This window comes from Myxocyprinus asiaticus, chromosome 32 (assembly GCF_019703515.2).
Source record: "Myxocyprinus asiaticus isolate MX2 ecotype Aquarium Trade chromosome 32, UBuf_Myxa_2, whole genome shotgun sequence".
Lineage (NCBI taxonomy): Eukaryota > Metazoa > Chordata > Actinopteri > Cypriniformes > Catostomidae > Myxocyprinus > Myxocyprinus asiaticus.
This window is the reverse complement of record NC_059375.1, coordinates 23,347,331-23,368,339: the sequence shown is the minus strand read 5'-3', so window position 1 is coordinate 23,368,339 and position 21,009 is coordinate 23,347,331. Positions and strand designations below refer to the sequence as shown.

The 21,009-nt window shown below is 37.7% G+C and overlaps 1 protein-coding gene and 1 pseudogene across 2 annotated transcripts in view; one reads left to right on the top strand and one right to left on the bottom strand.

The window, feature by feature from the left end:
- The window catches only part of LOC127423066 (neuralized-like protein 4), a 45,729-nt gene extending 40,591 nt beyond the window's left edge, over positions 1–5,138 (top strand). For both annotated transcript variants that reach the window (XM_051667086.1, XM_051667085.1), the window contains 2 exons: positions 1,253–1,415; positions 1,993–5,138. In XM_051667086.1, coding sequence (XP_051523046.1) covers positions 1,253–1,415; positions 1,993–2,197 — 368 coding nt within the window. In that variant the 3' untranslated portion in view covers positions 2,198–5,138. The remainder of the gene's footprint in view (positions 1–1,252; positions 1,416–1,992) is intronic.
- LOC127423067 (vigilin-like) overlaps positions 4,981–21,009 on the bottom strand; it is a 29,441-nt pseudogene continuing 13,412 nt past the window's right edge.

Here is a 21,009-nt window from a genome sequence, read left to right as displayed (position 1 = left end):
CATAATTATGAGATATAAAGTCGTATTTATGAGTCATTATTTTGAGATTAAAAAGTCATAATTTTGGGATTAAAAAGTCAGTTAGCATCTCATAATTATGACTTTTTTTTTCTCTCATACTTATGACTTTTTAGTTTTTATCTCAAAATAATTACTTGGTATCTCATAATTTTGATTTACTGAAGCAATGTAGCAGAAATGGGCTTCCATATGTTCTAAACTAGGGATGTGCAAAACTACCAATTTTCATAATCGACTAGTCGTCGTTTTTTTGTGTGGGTTTTTTTTTTTTTGGTCAACTAGTCTGTTTTAAGCATAATAATGTATAATTTGGCTTTGTTATGTTCACGTGACCCTGATCAGACACATTTCAGAGGGAAATACGGACACTAAGTGCAGCACTTTAACATGGTAACAAACGGATAATCAACAAATAACTAGGCTAAATAACTATAACATATTGCACAAAACTGTGAAAGAAAAGAAAAAAATAAGAGACTCCAATAAAGATGGGGACACAACACATGTTTTTTGGGGATGTGTTAAAATCCAAGAATTTTGGTTGAGGGTTCAGAGCTTTATGTGTGAGGTATTGGACACTTCATTTTCATTTTTCCCCAGACTATGTATCCTGGGTGATGGGACGGTTGTCAACATTGGGGATAGATATTTAAAAAGTTGGGTCCTAGCCGGAGTTATGATCGGCAAACGGATCATCCTCAGGGGATGGAAGTCGGCTGGGGCTCCCTTGTTTAGGGAGTGGTGCGGGGAGATGGACGGGGTGGCGACATTTGAAGAGCTGATTTTTAGAAGGCTGGGGAAATGGGATGTGTTTGTCAGGAAGAGGTGGGGGGGGGGGGTATTTAGCTTTTTTGGAGGGTTCTTGGGGAGCGTCTGTGGAGAGGGATTTGTAGTTTAGATTGGTATGTGTATTATTGATGTTGTTTGAAAGTGTATCTTTAAAAAAAAAAAGTTTAAACCTTTTTTCCTGCAACTATTTATAATACGCAACGACAGTATATGCAACTATTATACACTATCTTCTGTGGAACACAAAAAGGTGATGTTAGGCAAATGGTTAGCCTCAGTCACCATTAACTTTTATTGTATGGAAAAATCTAACACGTTTTCTTAATGGCAAAAGAAAAAAGCATATGCTCTGATAACGATAGTGGAATGCATGAACGTGTGAATTAGGTTGTGTGAGATAAAGAAAATTTGTACAGCTGAACTTTTCTGTTTTCCCCATCAGCGGATTCGTCATCCATTTTCTCTTCGTCCCCGCTAAAGACAGAGGGTCACTGTAGCTACGGGGAGCCAGAGGAGAACAGCGCCCCAGAGCGTGAGATCCCCTGTGTGCAGCTTTCTCCAACCATGCGCTACTCTGGTCTGGAGGTCTTTGCCCCCAAAGTGCAGTAAGTCCTAAAACAGTAGTGCTCTGAGAGAAAAGGTTTATAATTAATTAATGTTTTAATTAATTTTATTTATCACACATTTTTGCACATATACAGTGAAATTCTTTTTTTCACATATCCCAGCTAAGCTGGGGTCAGAGTGCAGGGTCAGCCATGATATGGCGCCCCTGGAGCAGATAGGGTCAAGGGCCTTGCTCAGTGCTGGGGTTTGAACCCCCAACCTTCTGATCAGTAACCCAGAGCCTTAACCTCTGAGCCACCACTGCCCCCTAAAAAAGGTGGCTTTTTTAGTTGTTTGTAATCTGAACAGCAAAAATAACCCCACTCAAAATCTAATTTTTACAAAGCTGATGTGGTTTGAAATCTGATTGGAATCTGAATGGTCAGATTGGATTTCAGGTAGATTTTCCAAGTAGATAAGTAATCAAATTATGCTATTTATTAACAATCGGCCAATGTCAATAGCCCAGATAATTGCTTTTATCGGCCGATACCGATGTTTGGCCGATACTTTGATGTATTTTCTCTGAAATTTAATTTTAATATGCCTTCTCTGCTCTTGCTTTCTCTGTCTCAGATTCCGAGACCCACGTTCCCTTCGATGTCACCAGGCCCAAGTGGGCTTCCAGGTGTGCGTGCGGCCGGGCTCATACAAAGTGGGGCCGACATCACTGGGAATCAGCGAGCCCCTGGACCCTCGATTCAGCAATGCAGAGATTGAATGGATCACTAAGGAGAAAGGAGGCACACTTCTCTATGGCCTGCTCATACGGGTGGAGTAAAATAGACACTCAAACGAGGATATCGGCATCATCTTCCTCACTTCTCCAGTATCAACCAAATTTCTGCGCAGCCCCTCTCAGACTCTCAGGATGACTGAGACGTTGAGGATTTAGCAATGTTTTACTTCCCAGGCTCAGTCATCTCTGCATGTTGTTTCAGACAAACTTTTGTTTTGCTTTTCTTTTTGAAGAAGGGTGAGACAAAGACACTGCCTGCACTTTATGTTTCGGACACTGGTGGGTGATTTTTAGTCTTTCTCATTAAAACCACTCAGCAGGCTCTCAATTCACTTTTACCCTGTCTGCGCTGTCTCTCTCTCTCTACATCTTTAAATATGTGTATCACCCCCTGTGTTTTTGCTTGGAGAGCCCTCGCTTCTGACAGAAATAAAACTGGACTGAAGGAACACAAGACCACCTATTTATAGCACTGCCCTGGAATTTATATTTGTTTGTTTTCTTAAGACTTGCAATGGGCAAATCAACCACGAAAAAAAGAGAGACCCATTTCAAAGATAACACGAAATGACAGTGTCAAGAAACCTGAAAACATGGAAAAATATCTCTTATCAGGAAGACACTACAGCGTCTTTGTTGTTTATTTCATCGCTGTATTTTACTCGCATTTAATTCTCATAATAGCTGTGTATTTATTCCAAAAATGAAAGGAATTTTAGGCAATATGCAAAATGTTGATTAAAAATGGCCACAAAGGCAAGAAGTTATCGTATTGCAAGAAAACTAAAAGGATTTCTAATGTTTTTGTGAATACACAGAAATGAGTACTGTTTGTTTGAGCCTTTGTTAAGGTAGACACCATTCGAGAATGAAAGTGAGGCTGTGAGAGAAAAGATAAACTGTCTGTTCAATGGGTTGTAACGTTGCGTACCTTTACATCGAACATTCAGCTGAGAAAACACTGAAAATATAACAGATTTTTTTTACGTCATTTGTTGTTAAAGTTAATCTTAAAGGGATAGTTAATCCAAAAATGAAAATTCTCTCATGCAATCCCAGATGTGTATGACTTTCTTCTGCTGAACACAAACAAAGATTTATAGAAGAATATTTCAGCTCTGTAGGTCCATACAATGCAAGTGAATGGTGGTCAGAACTTTTAAGCTCCAAAAATCACAAAGGCAGCATAAAAATTATCCATACAACTTAAGTGGTTAAATATATTTCTTCAGAAGAGAATCAGTATTTACGTCCTTTTTTACTATAAATTCTCCTCCCTGCCCATTAGGTGGCGATATGCATTAAGATTGCAAATTGGCAAAAACAAAAGAAGTGTAGATTTATAGTAAAAAACGACTTAAATATTTATCCGTTTCTCACCCACACTTATCATATCACTTCATAAGACATGGATTTAATCACTGGAGTCATATGGATGCCTTTATGTGCTTTTTGGATCTTCAAAGTTTTAGTGACCATTCACTTGCATTGTGAGGACCAACAGAGCTGAAATATTCTTCTAAAAATCTTCATTTTGATTCTCCAGAAACACATCTGGGATGGCATGAGGATGAGTAAATGATGAGAGTATTTTCATTTTTAGGTGAACCATCCATTTTATTGAACAAACTGTTTTCGTTTCCCTCTTAACCTTGATTTCATTCGAGTCAAATTAAATATGTAATCTACGCTGACTAAGGTCTATGTTGTGGGACTTTTAGGACATTTTTACCTCATCTGACCCATTATACCCCTGAGGACCATTACATGTGTATATAACTGCAACATTAGCACATTCTGTTTAAGTGGACGTCTACGCACAAACACGTGATGATTTAGCCCCTCACCCAAAAGCACTCAGTAACGAGAGTTTATTAAGCTATATGTATGTTTGATCTGTGTCCACGTTTGGCCAAAGGCGAGTCCTAGTAGTCTGCATCAGTCACGCACTTTCGCCCATTATTTTAGATGTGCCATCTGTGGAACTTTCGTCTTACGTTTGAATTGGTTCACTGCTTTAGACTTGGTTTACACATGGTTTATGTTCAGGCCTGTCTCTGTTCTGAAATAATGTGTGCTGTTAACTTAAACCAAACCTATTCGTTTACTTACAAACGTTAATGTAAGAACCAGGATGTTAGTGTTGCTAAAATTAGTGGTGGCAGGTTAAGAAAAAATTGAATTGAAAGGTCTGTTTATGTTCTACATTCAACATCCTTTTTAAAAGGAAGTACTGTTTATTCAACTATTTTGTTGATGTGCCTCTGGTCTCATGAAGAATCGTAGGAATTGAAGTTGTCTGATTTAATACCTGGCTTCGAGATTGGTGTTCAAACTGGGAATGTGATTTTGTTCTTTTATTAGATTGTTTACTCCATGCTAGACATATTGCCATTTTTATGTATTCTCTCATGACTAAGATTGCACAAATGTAAGCCCTCGCTGGAAAGAAAAAAATCAACACTCTTCTGACTGTATCTAGACTTTCATTTCCCTTTCTCTCTCCGAAGGCATATTATTACATTTATTAGGGATTTCTCTTTTTATTTTGTTAGCAAGATGACATACTTGAGTGTACATTTTACATTAGCAATCCCACTTTATTGCCAAGGGTGATGTGGTATGCAAATCAAAAAATGTGAAAACACAGGGTTCATGTTGGCCCATTGCTGCTTTTTCAGTCATTTGTATTATTTGTTCATCTTTGTGTTATTTTTATGTCTGTGTGTTGTTGTACAGCCTGTTACATAACACTAACATTACCTTCCTTGTTTCTAAGAAAATAAAAATCCAAAAAAAGAGACAGTTATGCACAACTTGTGGAATCTGTTTCTGTGTCATTTATTAATACATGTCTGGGTGAATACATAACATGTCCAGGTCACATTTCACCCCAAAATCAAGAGAGAAATGAAGCCTTTTTTTTTTTTTTTTTAAGAGCATTAAAAAAAATTTTTATTGCAGTGTTGCATCTTCAGAATCATCAATCGGAATGATTAAAACAAAAAGTGTCCATGTAAACGCAGCTACTGTCATCAACTCTCAGTACAAATATCCTATGGCAATTACTTCTTAAGGCTGATAGTGTTTCTATCTTGGGTTGTTTATTGATGGTTCTTCACTCAACCTGTACACAAGCATATGTTCATGCCACATACAACGATTACATTTTAAAACACAGACTCAACTAGGAAGAGAGGTAGTGACCCATAAAAATCAAAAGACATCAAAATTTAAGTCAAATTGAGAACCACCAATTTGCATTAGCAATGCAGACTTTTTTTTAAATTATTTTTTTATATATATATATATATATAATTGGGGAATCTTTCCAGAGACTTTTACTTTTGAAAGTTCAACATTCTTTCAACAAGTTAGACAACTGTTCCATTGTCTTTAGTAAAATAATAATAATAATAATTTGAAAACACAACTAAGTGTTTGGCATCATGCTATATTTCCAGGGCTTTTCCTTAAAGTATGTCATATTAAATATTGAGTAAAAGATGATATTCCAGAAAATTCTTTGTTCTGAAGCCTGTCGTTTAAGGCAGTGGTTCTCAACCTTTTTGACTCCAAGGCCCCCCATCGTCAGAGAACATATTTGAAGGCCCCCCGATGTAGGCTATTAGATATTTCCTTCAAACTTGTGATTCCAGAAATGTCTAGAACTGTGTATACTTCATAGGAAGCAAGCTATTACATTTTTAGCACTTTCAATAAGTTGAATTATAATAATTATATAAAAATTATTATAATCTATCATATTTTAAATAATTTTAAGAAACCTTGAGGCCCCGCAGGAAGTGTGCTGAGGCCCCCTAGTGGGTCTCGACCCCCTGGTTGAGAATCACTGGTTTAAGGCTTCAATAAATATTCCCAGTTTCAGGTTTGTCTTACACTTACATTGAGGAGTTAAAGGTGAAGCGAGAAATACTGTAAACCGAAATCATACAAACAGACAGGGATACAAGTCATGAGAGGTGAAAAAGGTAAGAAAGTCATAGCAGATGTTCCAAATGTATCTTTTCTGTTGATTCGTTCATTGTATTTAAAGCTTTTTTAGAAAATTTTACCAAACAATTTGAGAAAATTAGCTTCAAAAGGTGAGTAGTTTGCATCCCTGACAGAACTTCAAAATGAGCTGTGACTAGACCACACAAACAAAACAACTTCCTGAAGCAAAAGAAACAAATCATACTGTAAAAATAGTATCTAAAGCATTTCTATGCTTCAGGTGAAGACTGTGGCTCATCCATTCAAAACCTACCATAGTTTGAATATTCAGTCACTGAGCAAAAGCAATAAATAACAGAAATATAAATACACTAATATATACAGAAAATATATATAAAACGAGATCAGTATTGATCAGCCTTCAGTATTGGAGGACTCCACAGGAAATCTCTAGTTGAGTGTTCAAAAAGTGCTTCTGTATCTGCGGCTGAATGCACATAAAACCATTTCTTTTACAGTACATAATGAAAGCTCAAGCACCCAACTCTGCGGCACATAAAAAAACAGTTAAAACCATCAAGGACTTAAAAAAAGAACTTGTACACAGTGAACTAGGGCTTCTCTAGCTGCAAGTAGTCCAAGAAATGTCTGACTCATTCTTCGGTGCCTTGCCATTGGTTGTCTTGCCCGCCTTGAGCCTGATGATTCACAAAACACCAGGTGGATAATGACGCTAATGCTACTTGAGGATCTGTTTCAGTGATTTTCTTTAAATGAGACTGGCACAACAGGTTGACAGAGTTAATTCCTCAAAGGGCACTAAACGTACCAGGAAACAGAGGAGAAAGATGAGCAAAACAATCAGGAATGTTCTTGTTCACAGGAGCCATTAAGAGAGCTGGTGAATTCTGGAAAGATCAAGTCAGAACGGTTTCATTCATTTAGCACTTTTTTGGGTCCCCAAGCAGATGCCTGTTTTGGTGCTATTCCAGATCCAAACATAGGGAACTCTTCAGAACTGCTCACGTCTGGTGCCTGGATGCCATACAGAAGAGAAAAGCATGATTACTAGGACAGTAAGTGTAGTATGACATGAAATACTTTGGGATGTTGACATGTCTTGCGGTGTGACATGCTATACTACACCTAAAACTACTTTAAACAGAATTTTCTAATTATTATACATGTAGCTTTTATGAATTTATAGACTACATGGAATATTTGTACTTTTCAAAATCCATTTGTCACACCACAAGACCATCACAGACTTAAAATGAACCAAAAATGAAACTGATTTTTATCAAATTAGATGATAAAAAAAAAAAAACTCTATATAGTACATAGACATGTGTAGTGTCAACAACCCATATGCAGTTAACTCCATTTTAAGTTATTTTTCTAAAGATGACCTTGTTCCCCTGAGCATTCCAAGGGGTATCCCGCACAACAAAGCCTTTAGCCAGGGCTTTGCTATCCTCATCATTTCCTCCAGCCCCTATTGCCTTAGAAGGGGGCTTCATATAGGCTGCCATAGTCTCTGTCTCAGTCACAGTCAACATCTAAGAAAGAATAATAAATAATGGATGAATGAAACAGTGAATGGAAAATATAGTGACGTGCCAGCAGAAACCAGAGCATTTGTAGTTTATTCTGCACTCACATATTCTTAACATAAATGTCACCATTAAATTTACTCAAGTATTTATTACAGGGGTAATAACGATGAATCATTTTTAAACGAACCTCCCTAATTTTGATATGAAATAAAACTTTGTTGCATACTGACCACATCTTTTGAAAATTTACAGTAGGAAATAGAGTTAACCATTTGCTATAGGCTTTAGGAATATTACTATAATTAGCAGTTATAACGTTTGTTATTACATATTTAAGCCAATTAATTTGAAAAATCTGATATACAGTATGAAAGTTTAAGACCTCCTCCTAAATATGGCATATTAATGCATTCAACCTTGTTTTTCCAATTTAATTTAAAGAGAAGCAAATCAATTGCTTTAAAATAGTGTAGACATAAAGAGATATAGCAGGATAAACAAACAAGAAATTCCTTCAGTCTTAGAGAGCAAAACTCTCCTGTAAACGGTAAGATCTCTCTGTAGCCACATATTAAATATCTTTTTGGCAACCTCTAGTTTAGGATGAAATTTCAAAGTAATTCATGAACCGATTTACTAATACAGATACAAAGATATTTATCTGTATCTTTTACCTGAATTCCATTTATAAAGGGCACATTTGAATCATGAATGAAAATTATTTCACTTTTTTTTTGTTTTTTTGTGTTAATTACGAGCCCAGACACTTCAGAAAAATTATTTAAACTTCGTATTAAGGAGTACACCTGAGACTGATCCCTTCAAAAATGCATGCGTCATCAGCTAATTGAGTTGTGAATAATGTTTTTTCATCCATTTGAATTCCCTCAATACCTGAGCAATGAACAACATGAAAATGTTACAATTCTGCAGCCAATTAAAAGGGAGATACGAGGCATCATTGTCTAATGCCTCTATTAATACTAAAATGGGATGAAGTACCACTGGCAAGAGATACACAGCTATTTATGTATAAGGTTTTAATCACTCCAACAAAATTACTCCCAAATCCACATTTTTCTAATGCCCTAAAAATACAATTATGTTCCACTATGTCAAATGCTTCAAAGAAATTCCCCCAAAAAAGAATAAGAACACCCCATTTAACATCTAAGAATAATCTAGTTTAGAATAAGTCTAAAATAAGGCGAATATTATTTGATATATGACGTTTTTTAATAAAACCTGACTGCGTTTCTGAAATTATTTTCAGAACACATTTTTTGAGACCGTTTGAGTATACACTTGCCAAAAGTTTGTAATCTATGTTTAGGAGGGATATAGGTCTCCAATTATCTAAGTAATTGTTATTTTTATTAGGTTTTGGAATTAACATAAGACCTTGTTGGGGCCATTTCTTCCAGTTCAATACATTCATTCAAAGCATCATGAAGTAAATCCTTTATGTTTTCTCAAAAGACTCTTTAAAACTCAAAAGGTAGACCATCATGTCCAGGCAATTTGCTCCTAGGAGATTTGGCAATGATACAGTCCAACTCTTCCCATGTTAGAGGTTTGTCACAATTGTTTTACTAGCACAAATTTGGGAAATTAATGGAGAGACTTTATTAAAAAACATATCAGCTTCTAAATTACCAGATGCTAAGGCGTACAATTTTGAAAAAAATTGATGACAAATTGAGAGATCTGTTCGCTACAGGATGTAAGAACATCATCATCAATATAAAGCTGTTGAATTTTAAGTTTTTGCGCTTTTCAAGGCTGAAAAAACAGGCATTATTCTTTGCCAAATTCAAGCCATTTAGCTTTATATCTTACAAATGCTCCCTTTGCTTTCTCAAGATAAATAGAATTTAACTTCTTGTAAAGAGTATAGAGTAATATGGTCTTCCTCAGAGATTTGAACCTTTATTTTTTATTTTCTCCCTTTTTTCTCCCAATTCCCAATGTGCTTTAAGTCCTCGTGGTGGAGTAGTGACTCCCCTCAATCCGGGTGGTGAAGGACGAATCTCAGCTGCCTCCGCGTCTGAGACCGTCAACCTGTGCATCTTATCACGTGGCTTGTTGAGCGTGTTACCGCGGAGACATAGCGCGTGTGGAGGCTTCACGCCTCAACGCACAACTCACCACGCGCCCCACCAAGAGTGAACCACATTATAGTGATCACGAGGAGGTTACCCTGTGTGACTCTACCCTCCCTAGCAACCGGGCCAATTTGGTTGCTTAGGAGACCCGGCTGGAGTCACTCGGCATGCCCTGGGATTTGAACTAGCGAACTCCAGGGGTGGTAGCAAGCATCTTTACCACTGAGCTACCCAGGCCCCCGATTTGAACCTTTATTAAAACCTTTTTAGTTTTTGTTCATCTCGTGCCCAAACGTCATGATGTCATAACACAAAAAATAATGAGGTTTGATGTTATTGCTGTGTTGCCATATTTTATTTGGGCAATGTATATATACAGTGTGAGCTGATTCATGCCCGGACCTAGAACGGTTACATTAGGGGGGTAATTACATATAACAGAGGGCCATTGTGTGTGTGTGTGTGTGTGGGGTGGGTACAAGTGTATTTTAAATCCCACCCCAGAACCCCCCTAGATCTGTCCCTGAGTTGATCAATAATATGATTTGACAGTGAATAATGACTTAAATACAAAGTGATAGAATGGCTTCAGAAGACTTGGAATATGATGCAAAAGATGCATGGTTATAACACTTCTGGTGCTTTCTGAAGCGTAAAAGGTGTCACTATCAACTGCTGTTATGGAAATTTATTTAATGTTTATTTTTGCATCCCACAGAAGAAATAAAGTCATAGGGGTTTGGAACAACATGGGAATGAGTAAATAATGACACATTTTTAATTTTTGGGTCAACTATTCCTTTAAACTGACTCCAAAATGTATTCCTTATGTCATTGTTAGCTTATACACTGCTCTTACTTTGAACTCCTCCATAAGTTTCCGGATGGCTTTGCCGCGAACTCCGATGATGCGAGCGTGGACCCGCCGGTCCAGCCGGATGTCCTCACTCACCATTTCCTGCAGCGCTGCAACCTGCTGTTCTATAGCTGTCCTGGCCTCGTTAGCATTCTTCTCATAAACCCAAGATCACTATTACATCATAGACAAAGACAGAAATACGTAAAGACAGATTGACAAGCAGAGAGACAGAAATGGGACAGCAGGTATGAAAGGTATGAGTGAAAGAATTCTAAAACAATGCATGCAGAACCAGTCTGGGTGAAAGAATGAGGACATCTCTCAAGCTTTCCAGACTCATACACACCTGCTGCTCAATACTCTTGTCTGGAAACTGTACATTGACATCGTAGTCTTTGCGTATTTGGGAGATGACAGCTCCTTTACGGCCAATAATTTTGGGGTGGTATTTGGGGTCTACCAAGAGGGTCACCTTAAATCTCCGTAATGCCTACAGACAGACAGGTTCAATAAATATTAAATCTGATAAAAAAAAAAAAAAAAGAGTATATTTCAAGAAGTAAATCTTATTTTAATTATGTTGGTTGTACGTGAAAATTACGATATGTTATTATGTAGTTTGTTCTATAATGGCAGTATTGTGTATGGCAGTGTATGAGTGCGTGCGTGCTTCGCAGATGTTTTACTCGATCCTCCAGCTCTCCCTGCAGCTCCTTGACTCTCTCCAGCAGCCCCAGTCTGGCCCGCTCCACACTGGATACCTGGCCGGTGATTTTTATGATATCTGACTGTTGCTCAGGCTGAGGAACCCAAATATTCACCTAAAACAGTACAAGAGCCATGGTTTACCGTATTCAACCATTAATTTACGCTATTTTACTTTTTTCCCGCTAACTCTGTGCTATGCCCGATCCAGCCACTTAATTTTCTCTGTCCATCAAAAATAAAATAAGCTATTCTTTACAAATATATTGCTGTGTGAACTGATTTCTATTGATTTGACTCATGTTAACTTTTCATGGTTTTATCAAAAAATATCAGTTTGAAATATCAAAAAGACACTGAATTAAATTACTTTGCATGTTAAAAAGGTTTTTTAAAATCACAGATTTTAAAAAAAGTCTTAAAAAAAGACTAGTGGTGTGCTATGTTTATTTGTGGGCAGGTTATGTAGTAACATAGTTACATCATTGTTTGGCTCGGAAGTCAATGGAAAGTGGAACCACTTTGAAAGAGAATCGCTGATCTGCTTGGCAAGGACCGGCTCTGGCATGAAAACCAGCACCATTTTATTGGAAAAGAGGTATTTGTGGTTAGATGGTTTATACTTTTCACTACAAGACTAAAATCCTAATCTGTACTATATAGACACTGCAATAGAAAGACACTTACAAAAACTAAAACTGTTATTTTAGAGAATCCTTAGGTAAAATGCGAAGTGTGCAATGACCGATAATGTATGACTTTACCTCATAATCCTCCATCATTTTCCTTATTCCACTTCCTTTTTGTCCTATGATGTAACGGTGAAGGTCATAGGAAACTTCAACATGAATCATCACAGGAACCAATGCCTAGACATCACAGGAAGAGGGGGTGATAAAGAGAATGAAAACCAGTCGACAACAGGAAAAAGTGAGTGAATTCCTTACAAGCAAAGTTGCCCGTGCCAGCTCGCACTTTTCAGCCCGCCCTGTCACAGTGATGATGTCACACTTCCGAGGGAGGAGGTCTGTATCGCCATTCTCTTGAGATGCAGATACCTGAGCTACCAACCACAAACGCAACAAACAATACAGCTTATAAAACCCAGTGACATCATCAGGGACTGGAATGAGAAAGTTGCTGAAATATGTTGAAGGTATAAGGAAAAAGACCTGCAGATTCATCTCTTGCTGGAAATTTGATCTGGACTTCATGCTCCCGTGCAATCTGTTGTATCCTGCAGCCTTTGGGTCCCATGATGGCTCTGTGGTACCGCTGGGGAATCACCACCTCCACACTCACCTGTGACTCCTAAGGACACACCAGACAGGAGTGTAATATGGGCTGTCTTCTTTGAGATTCCATTCATAGGCAGTCCAAAATACACGCTATTCTTGGCAGAAAAGTAAATTGTCACACTCAGACATACATGATTGCTCAAACCGATTTGACATAAATTACTATTAGAAATACTTCTAAATATAGTGGCAGAAACATCTCTAATCGATTTGTGCCAACTTTTTATACTTAACCTCTTCAACTCGGCGGACCCGCTGGTGGGTCTAAAAGGGGGCGCAATGTCACGAAAAAGATATACGCTTAAAATGTTAATCTATGAATACCTAAGTCAGGCATTTGAGGTATCATTTGAAAGCTTAGAATCTGAACTTTTCAGAGATATCCATCACTTCTGCATTTATGTTGCATAAAATAACAATATAAGGCCTGAAAACATTCGCATTGCAAATCAGCGCCACCTAGAGGTCATGTGGTAGAAATATTAATATGAATATAAAAGTCTTTCAAATAGCACTTAAATAGACAATTCATCAGGAATGCAAATGTACAGTTTATTTTGATATTTATTATTTTGCCCTGATACCACAGTTTTCTGATTTCTGTAAGGCATCATATACAAACATCTCTTTTATTCACCAATCACTGCTGCTGTAACCCCTAAATATCTAAAAACTTTATATCTGCTTTTAACTTAGGTAGTTTTCTAAAAAACAAAAAAGAAAATTAGCCATTTTTACTTGTCTGTGAGCTTGCTTGTGTGAATAGTCCAATGTTATATCTTAGATGTCCAGAACAAAATATGCGGTCCAGCAGGAAAAGCATGCTAAACAAATCATCGGAAATATATGTTATGGACTATTGATGATAAAATTGTATACATCATCAGGATCTCAGCTTTCTAATGATACCTAGATGGAGCTTCTTGTCCAATCAGAGGCCAAGATATTCAATGAAACAATGCAGGTGGTGCATGGCTGGGCGATAAAACGATCTCGACATTTACGGTGATAAAAAAAAAAAAAATCCACAATATCGATGATAAGCTTTTGAGTAATTTTCTATATTTAGCCTGTGTTCTACATCTAGACGATCAAATGCATGTCGCTAAAAACGCAAGCAGTTCTTTGAAGTTGCTAACTTTAGTTGCCTTGCAAACGATTAGGCTACGTCAGTTACCAGTGACTGGCACAAGACATCATGACAACCGTTGCGCCCTCTTATCGTCTCTAGTGAGCAGCACGACAAAACAACAGTGCTGTTTTCACCAGATCTGATCTTTCTGCGCTGTATTCTTGAATATTTTTCTCTAGCACTGAACACACTTCATTTATGCCCTGTCTCACTCTGCATGCATTTCCTCTTTACCCCGCATGTGAGTAGACATGAGGTGCTGCACAAGTTAACGCCGTTCCAGAGCGCTTTTAGACCATAATGTTTTTTCCTTCTAAATTTAGCTTTATTAATCAGCATGTTATGAGCCTTTAATAACAAACACATAGATTTCTGTTCTAATTTTGTGAAATTAACTAGATGTCATCATCTCTGGCATTGATGACAAAGAAAGACAATAAAATTACTCATTTGTAGCCTAGTCTCTCTCTTTTTAATGAAAATATAAAAATGGTGCAACGTGCAAATGTGAATGCATATCGATATCGAACGATATGAAAGAATATCGTGATAATATTTTTGGCCATATCGCCCAGCCCTAGGGTGGTGCATTAACTGAAAATTAGACTGAATCAAAGTCTTTTTAGCAAGTCATTCCACTGTCTGAAAAAATTGGCCAATTTTTTGCCAATTAGTCCAGTGTTTAAATAATGGGCTTTAAAATGTGAGTGTGAAAAATTGCAGGAACAGCCTAAAAATGCTCCAGAATTAAAGATGGTAAGCAATATCACACACCCTGTAACCTTGTGCCTAAGGCCGATACACAGCTGTGGTTATATTCAGTAAAACAGCACAAGTAACGCACAGAATTGTGGCTGAACACAGAATCTAGAATGCACTAAACACAGAGAAGGTAGTGATGCAAACAGTGAAACGTTCCAGTGTTGTTACACTAAATATCAGCACTCTTGGAACACCACTTGTTCAGTCAGGAGGACTGGAACTAATTGTTGAATCAGAAATTTGAATCCAACAACAAATTTGAAACTCACCAGTTCACAAACGATCTCCTGAATGCGTTTCTTAGCAGTGTCCACACACTCTCTGTGCCCTTTGAGAGTGATGCTGTCACTGTGTGCATGCGCGAGGGAAGCTTACAGCCACACCGCCATACTCCTCCGCCAGTTCTCTCAGCACCTGCCCTCTCCGACAGACAAAGTGACAGTGATGCCGAGGGTCCACCACCACCTCGATCACATCATCCTGAAAGAGAAATGAGAGATAGAGAATGAAAGTAGGAAAGAGAAAGTAAAAGAGTAATATTATCAAAAAATTAAAGAATTAGATCAAAGCCAGGCTTACCAGATTTTTGATGAGGGTCTCCAGCTCTCTCTGGGCAAGCCGTACGGCCTCCTCTTTACCCATGATGGTAATGTGCTCCTGTTCTGGCTCATCAGTCGAAGGGAAGATGATCCGTGCTCTGGTTCGATCTCGCAAACAACGAATATTAGCTCCCCCTCGGCCTATCAGGAACTTGTGGTACTCAGGCTTGGCAGGAAGCTCCACTGAGAAGTTGCTGACTTGTTGGTGGGAAAACAAAGTGAATGACTAAAACCTTCATTCTAATCAGGTGATCATGAAAACTAGTCAGTGGTACTTGCTTTACAAAGAAAATAAAATCCCATAGACTTAATATTGAAAAGTGATTAGAGGATCATATCTCTGGATCAGAATATTATAGACACTCGGGGTAGGCTCTTTTGACTCTTGAAATTGAAATGATTATTATAATAATAATCTTTATTGCTTTTCCTCTACATAACGTCATCCCACTAGTCACCTTCTCCTCTGCCAGCTGCAGCAGTTGTCTCCTGGCTCTCTCCACCTCTTCTGCAGGGCCTCGGACGGTGACTTTATCCAGTCCTGATCCCTCCGCAGGGAAGAGGATATGAACGCCCCCGCACTCTTCCATCACGGAGCGCACAAGACTGCCCTTGGAGCCAATCAGAGAGTTATGCAGCTTGGCTGGGATGGAAACCTCAGCCTCCTTCAGGTTGGCCTGGGAAGATAGATCAACCAAGCCTGAAAATTGAAAATCCCCAGCACTCATTACCACTAGGGTTGGGTATTAATACAGATTTCCTGATTCTATTCGATTCCAATTCACAAGAACTCAGTTTGATTCCGTTCTATATAAATTCATATGGGTATGTTTCAGTTATAATGACCCTTTTGCTTACATATGAAAGAAATTCTCTCCCAGCAAATGCTGTTAATTATACAGGGGACCTTCTAAATACATACATTACGAAAATATTAATTTGACTAATTATATATATATAATTATATATATATATATATATATATATATATATATTTTTTATTTTTTTTTTTTTCACCATTTTGGTCACATTCTGACTTTTTAAAAATGAACACATCCATGTATTCAATCAATAAACAGTTATGGCCAAAATTATTGGCACCCTTGGTAAATATTAGAAAAGAAGGCTGCGAAAAATATATCCTTATTGTTTATCCTTTTTGTCTTTCATTTAAAATATTCACAAAAATCTATCCTCAAATAGATATCAAACAATTTCAAACACAAGTTTTATCAAAAAACAAATATTTTTGTCAAATATATGTGTGACACAATTATTGGCACCCTTGTATTCAATACTTTGTGTAACCTCCCTTTGCCAAGATAACAGCTCTGAGTCTTCTCCTATAATGCCTAATGAGGTTGGAGAACATATGACAAGTGATCTGAGGCCGTTCCTCCATACAGAATCTCTCCAGATCCTTCCAATTCAGAGGTCCATGTTGGTGGACTCTCCTCTTCAGTTCACCCCACAGGTTTTCTATAGGGTTCAGGTCAGGGGACTGGGATGTCCATGGTAGAACCTTGATTTTGTGGTCAGTGAACTATTTTTGTGTTGATTTTTTTGTGTGTTTTGGATCATTGTCCTGTTGGAAGATCCAACCACAGCCTTCTCCTCTAAGCTTTAAGCTTTCTGGCAGAGGCAATCAGGTTTTGATTTTTTATCCATGATGCCATAGATCTGAATAAGATGTCCAGGACCTCTGGCATAAAAACAGCCCCACAACGTTAAAGATCCACCACCATATTTAACCGTGGACATGAGGTACTTTTCCAAATGGCTACCTCTCTGTGCGCGCCAAACTCATCTCTGGTGTTTACTGCCAAAAAGCTCTGTTTTTGTTTCATCTGACCACAGAACCCAGTCCCATTTGAAGTTCCAGTAGTGTCTGGCAAACTGAAGACGCTTGAGTTTGTTGTTGGATAAGAGCAGAGGCTTTTTTCTTGAAACCCTCCCAAACAATTTGTGGTGACGTAGGTGACGTCTGATTGTAGTTTTGGAGACTTTCTGACCCCAAGACCCAACTAATTTCTGCAATTCTCCAGCTGTGATCCTTTGAGAATTTTTGGCCACTCGAACCATCCTCCTCACCGTGCGTGGAGACAACATAGACACCTCTTTCAGACCGATTTGTAATATCTCCAGTTGATTGGCATTTCTTAATTATTGCCATGATGGTGGAAATGGGTATTTTCAGTGCTTTAGCTATTTTCTTATAGCCACTTCCCATTTTGTGAAGCTCAACAGCCTTTTGCTGCACATCATAACTTTATTCTTTGGTCTTACCCATTGTGATGGATGACTAAGAGATCTCTGCCTGTATGTTACCTCTTATTTATACCCATGTGAAACAGGAAGTCATGGCTGAACAATTTCATGTTCCTTGTCACCCAGGTGTACTAACATTTTTTAAATATGAATGGGAACATACTTTAGATATATTTTACTCATAAGAATTTCTAGGGTTGACAATAATTGTGGGAAAACATGTTTTGGAGAAAAATATTTATTTAATTATGAGCTTTTCCTCCCTTTCAATCAGTTTACTTCAATTAAAGGTTAGATTTTTGTGAATATTTTGAATGAATAATTATATTTTATATATTATTTTTGTTACATGTTTATTGTTTAAGTGCATAATTCATACTATTTACACATGCTAAAACCGGTGCCGTCTCTTTAGCAAAACCGGAATTTCTGTAAATAGCATCTGTACGTGAACGCATGTTAACAAGAAAGACTCAAATGGCTTTATCTCATCTGTGCCATGCATGATTAGAATTAAATGTTTATTTTTTTTGTTTTTGATCAACAACTGACTGTAGAGAAGAGAAAGGGTATTAAGAGACATTATTCAAAGACAAATGTGTCACGTGGATCTCGTCTTTGGACACACGGAACAATTTTTACTCTCAACACACAGTGAAAAGATCTCGCTACGGAATACTCCACCACTATACCATACAATCACTGGTGAGTGAAATGTAAACATTTACCAGCCAAATATATACATTTTAGTCGCACAGCATGTAATTTGGTTGCAAATGCAAGTGATTTCCTCTCACTGTAGTGGAGGGTTGCACGTAGAGTAAAAGATCGATCTTGGGATTTAAGAATCGATATCAAGATCGTTCAAATGAATATCGTGATGAATCGGAAAATCTATATTTTTACCCACCCCTAATTACCAGTTCTCTAGTTTTCTGTTTCTCTCACCAGTTCTTTCTGGATAGCAAGGATTCGGTCTCTTGCAGCATCACAGTTGCTCTTCTTGCCAGTGATCACAATCATCTCCAAGTTGCTGTTCTCCATTGGGAGGTCAATCTTTGTGTTGGTCTCCTCACGAATCTATACAAAATTACACAGGAACAAAAATCTCCCTCATTAACATTACCATCATAATCATAACAGAAAGATGTGTAAGACAAAAAAAGACATGCTAAGCTTGGAAAACTACATTTGATGAAGGATCAATTAGACACAAAAACAATACCAGATGTTTTTCATTACAGTATGAAAAAGGTGATAATTACAAATATGGGAAAGTGGCTGACTTCGAATCCTTACCTTTTTGATGTTAGCACCTCCTTTGCCAATAATGTTTTTGTGGAACTGCTTGTGGATGGGTACAGATATTGAGAAGCTGCTCTCAACCTGATGAACATATAATTAAACACTACAGCTCAATTTCATTCCAACAGTGAATACCTTTTAAATATTCTGTTTCCCAACAAATCAGAAAAAAGTCCCATGAGTAGAAATACAGGTAAAAGGGAAAAAAGCAAATCTGTCAGCTGCAGGTGAAGTATGTTCATTTCAAAGCTGTCTGAGCAGGTAGTAATAGCAGGTCTATTTGTAAAACAATCTGAACTTCTGAAAGCACAAGTTAATTCTGAGCAGGTAGGAAACTGGTGGAAATCTCATGTACCAGCTCAGCGATGAGTTTCTGCAGAAACTGTGCACATTTTTCGACCTCGTTTTTGGGCCCCCGGAGCTGCACTATGTCACTTTTCTGTTGCTGGTCTGGAAAGACGATAATGATCTGCAGAAATTAAACCAAAGGTAACTGTATGAAAATCACCTGTCATTTAATGCTAAACAAAATGTGTTGTGCATGGTGTTTGGCTTCAATGAAAAACTGTAATATAAAGTAGTTAAAGACCCCATAAAATGGCTTGATGAGTGCCATTCTATGCCCTGTGTCGACATACACTCACTGAGCACTTTATTAGGAACACCTGTACCTACATGCGATTATCTAATCAGCGAATCATGTGGCAGCAGAGCAATGCGTTAAATCATGCAGATATGGGTCAGGAGCTTCAGTTAATGTTTACATCAACCATCAGAATGGGGAAAACAGGCTGGTTTGAGTATTTATGTAACTGCAGATCTCCTGGGATTTTCACTTACAACAGTCTCTAGAGTTTACGCAGAATAGTACCAAAGACAAAAAAAAAAACATCCAGTGAGTGGCAGCTCTGCGGACGGAAATGCCTTGTTAATGAGAGAGGTCAACGAAGAATGGCCAGACTGGTTCGAGCTGACAAAGGCTACGGTAACTCAGATAACCACTCTGTACAATTGTAGTGAGCAGAATAGCATCTCAGAATGCACGACACGTCGAACCATGAGATGTCGGGCACTTTATTAGGACCATAGTATTACTAATAAACTGCTCAGTCAGTGTATTTCCTATTACACAAGGAACAGGTGATCCCAGAATACACCGTGATCAGCACGGTGGAAAAATACGTCCAAGATGGCGGATAAAAGCAAGATAAATTTTAATTAAAAATATAATTATAATCGATTCAATACTATGTGTTTAATATGATAGAAAACAGACTATTTTACCCAAAATGTGTGTGTGCTAAGCACATTTATGCTCATTAGATTATCGCTTTTGTTCCTCTTGTATCACCTGTATTGAAATCACTTGCAACTCGAGTCTCCCATGCGCTGCACACAAGGAGCGATTTTTGAATGACGCATGTAGATGCTACCTATGAAGAGTGTTCCAAATCGCTCTCTTATGAGGCTCCATTTCAGTTAGGATGCTGCCATACAAGACAGCTGCCTATTTAGGCAGGAGACAGCGAGGCAGCTTACTAAGTTTTAATAGCCCTTTTTTAATAGCCAATAGGCATAGGTTACCAACCACACATGTACTAAAAGACACAAAAATCTATTCATTTCATGGGGTTTTTTATAATGAAGAAGAAACCATGAGCACGTCAGGGAACTTGTCCCTAACCTCCTTGATCTTCTCTCCTTTTTGCCCAATGATGGCACGGTGGAACTTCTGTTCTATGATCAGGTCTTTCGTGCGTTCATTTTCCTAGAGTGCCAAAGAGGCCAGTGGTGGAATTATGCCAGAAGAAAGAACAGAAAGGTTTTAAAAATAAGATATTCAGTCACTCAATGGAAAAACACCAACATCTTATACTGATTGAGCACTTTACCCTATAAGCTCTGAGGGTGTTTTTAAAGATTTCCTGTTTCAGCGGCATACCCAAAATGAAAGGCTGATAGCTAAAAAACAACAACAACAACAACGAGGGTCAAGTGTTTTGTATCATTTTAAAGAAAACATTTCAAACAATTTTATGATATAGATTATGATAAATTCTGAGACTCTCAGCCTAAGAAACTGCACAAAAAAAAAAAAAAAAGAGCCAGAAATGTACTTTTCTTATTTTTCTGATTTTACATTATATATTTCAGGGTGTAAATAATGTAGCTCCAAAAAACCCAATCATGTCAACAGTAACTGAGTAAAATTGTGTGTTGATACGACAAAGCAATCAAAAGTTATAGCATTCATTTATCCTAGCATCCAAAAACGTCTCCAAGTGTCCAAAATAGGGCTGCAACTAAC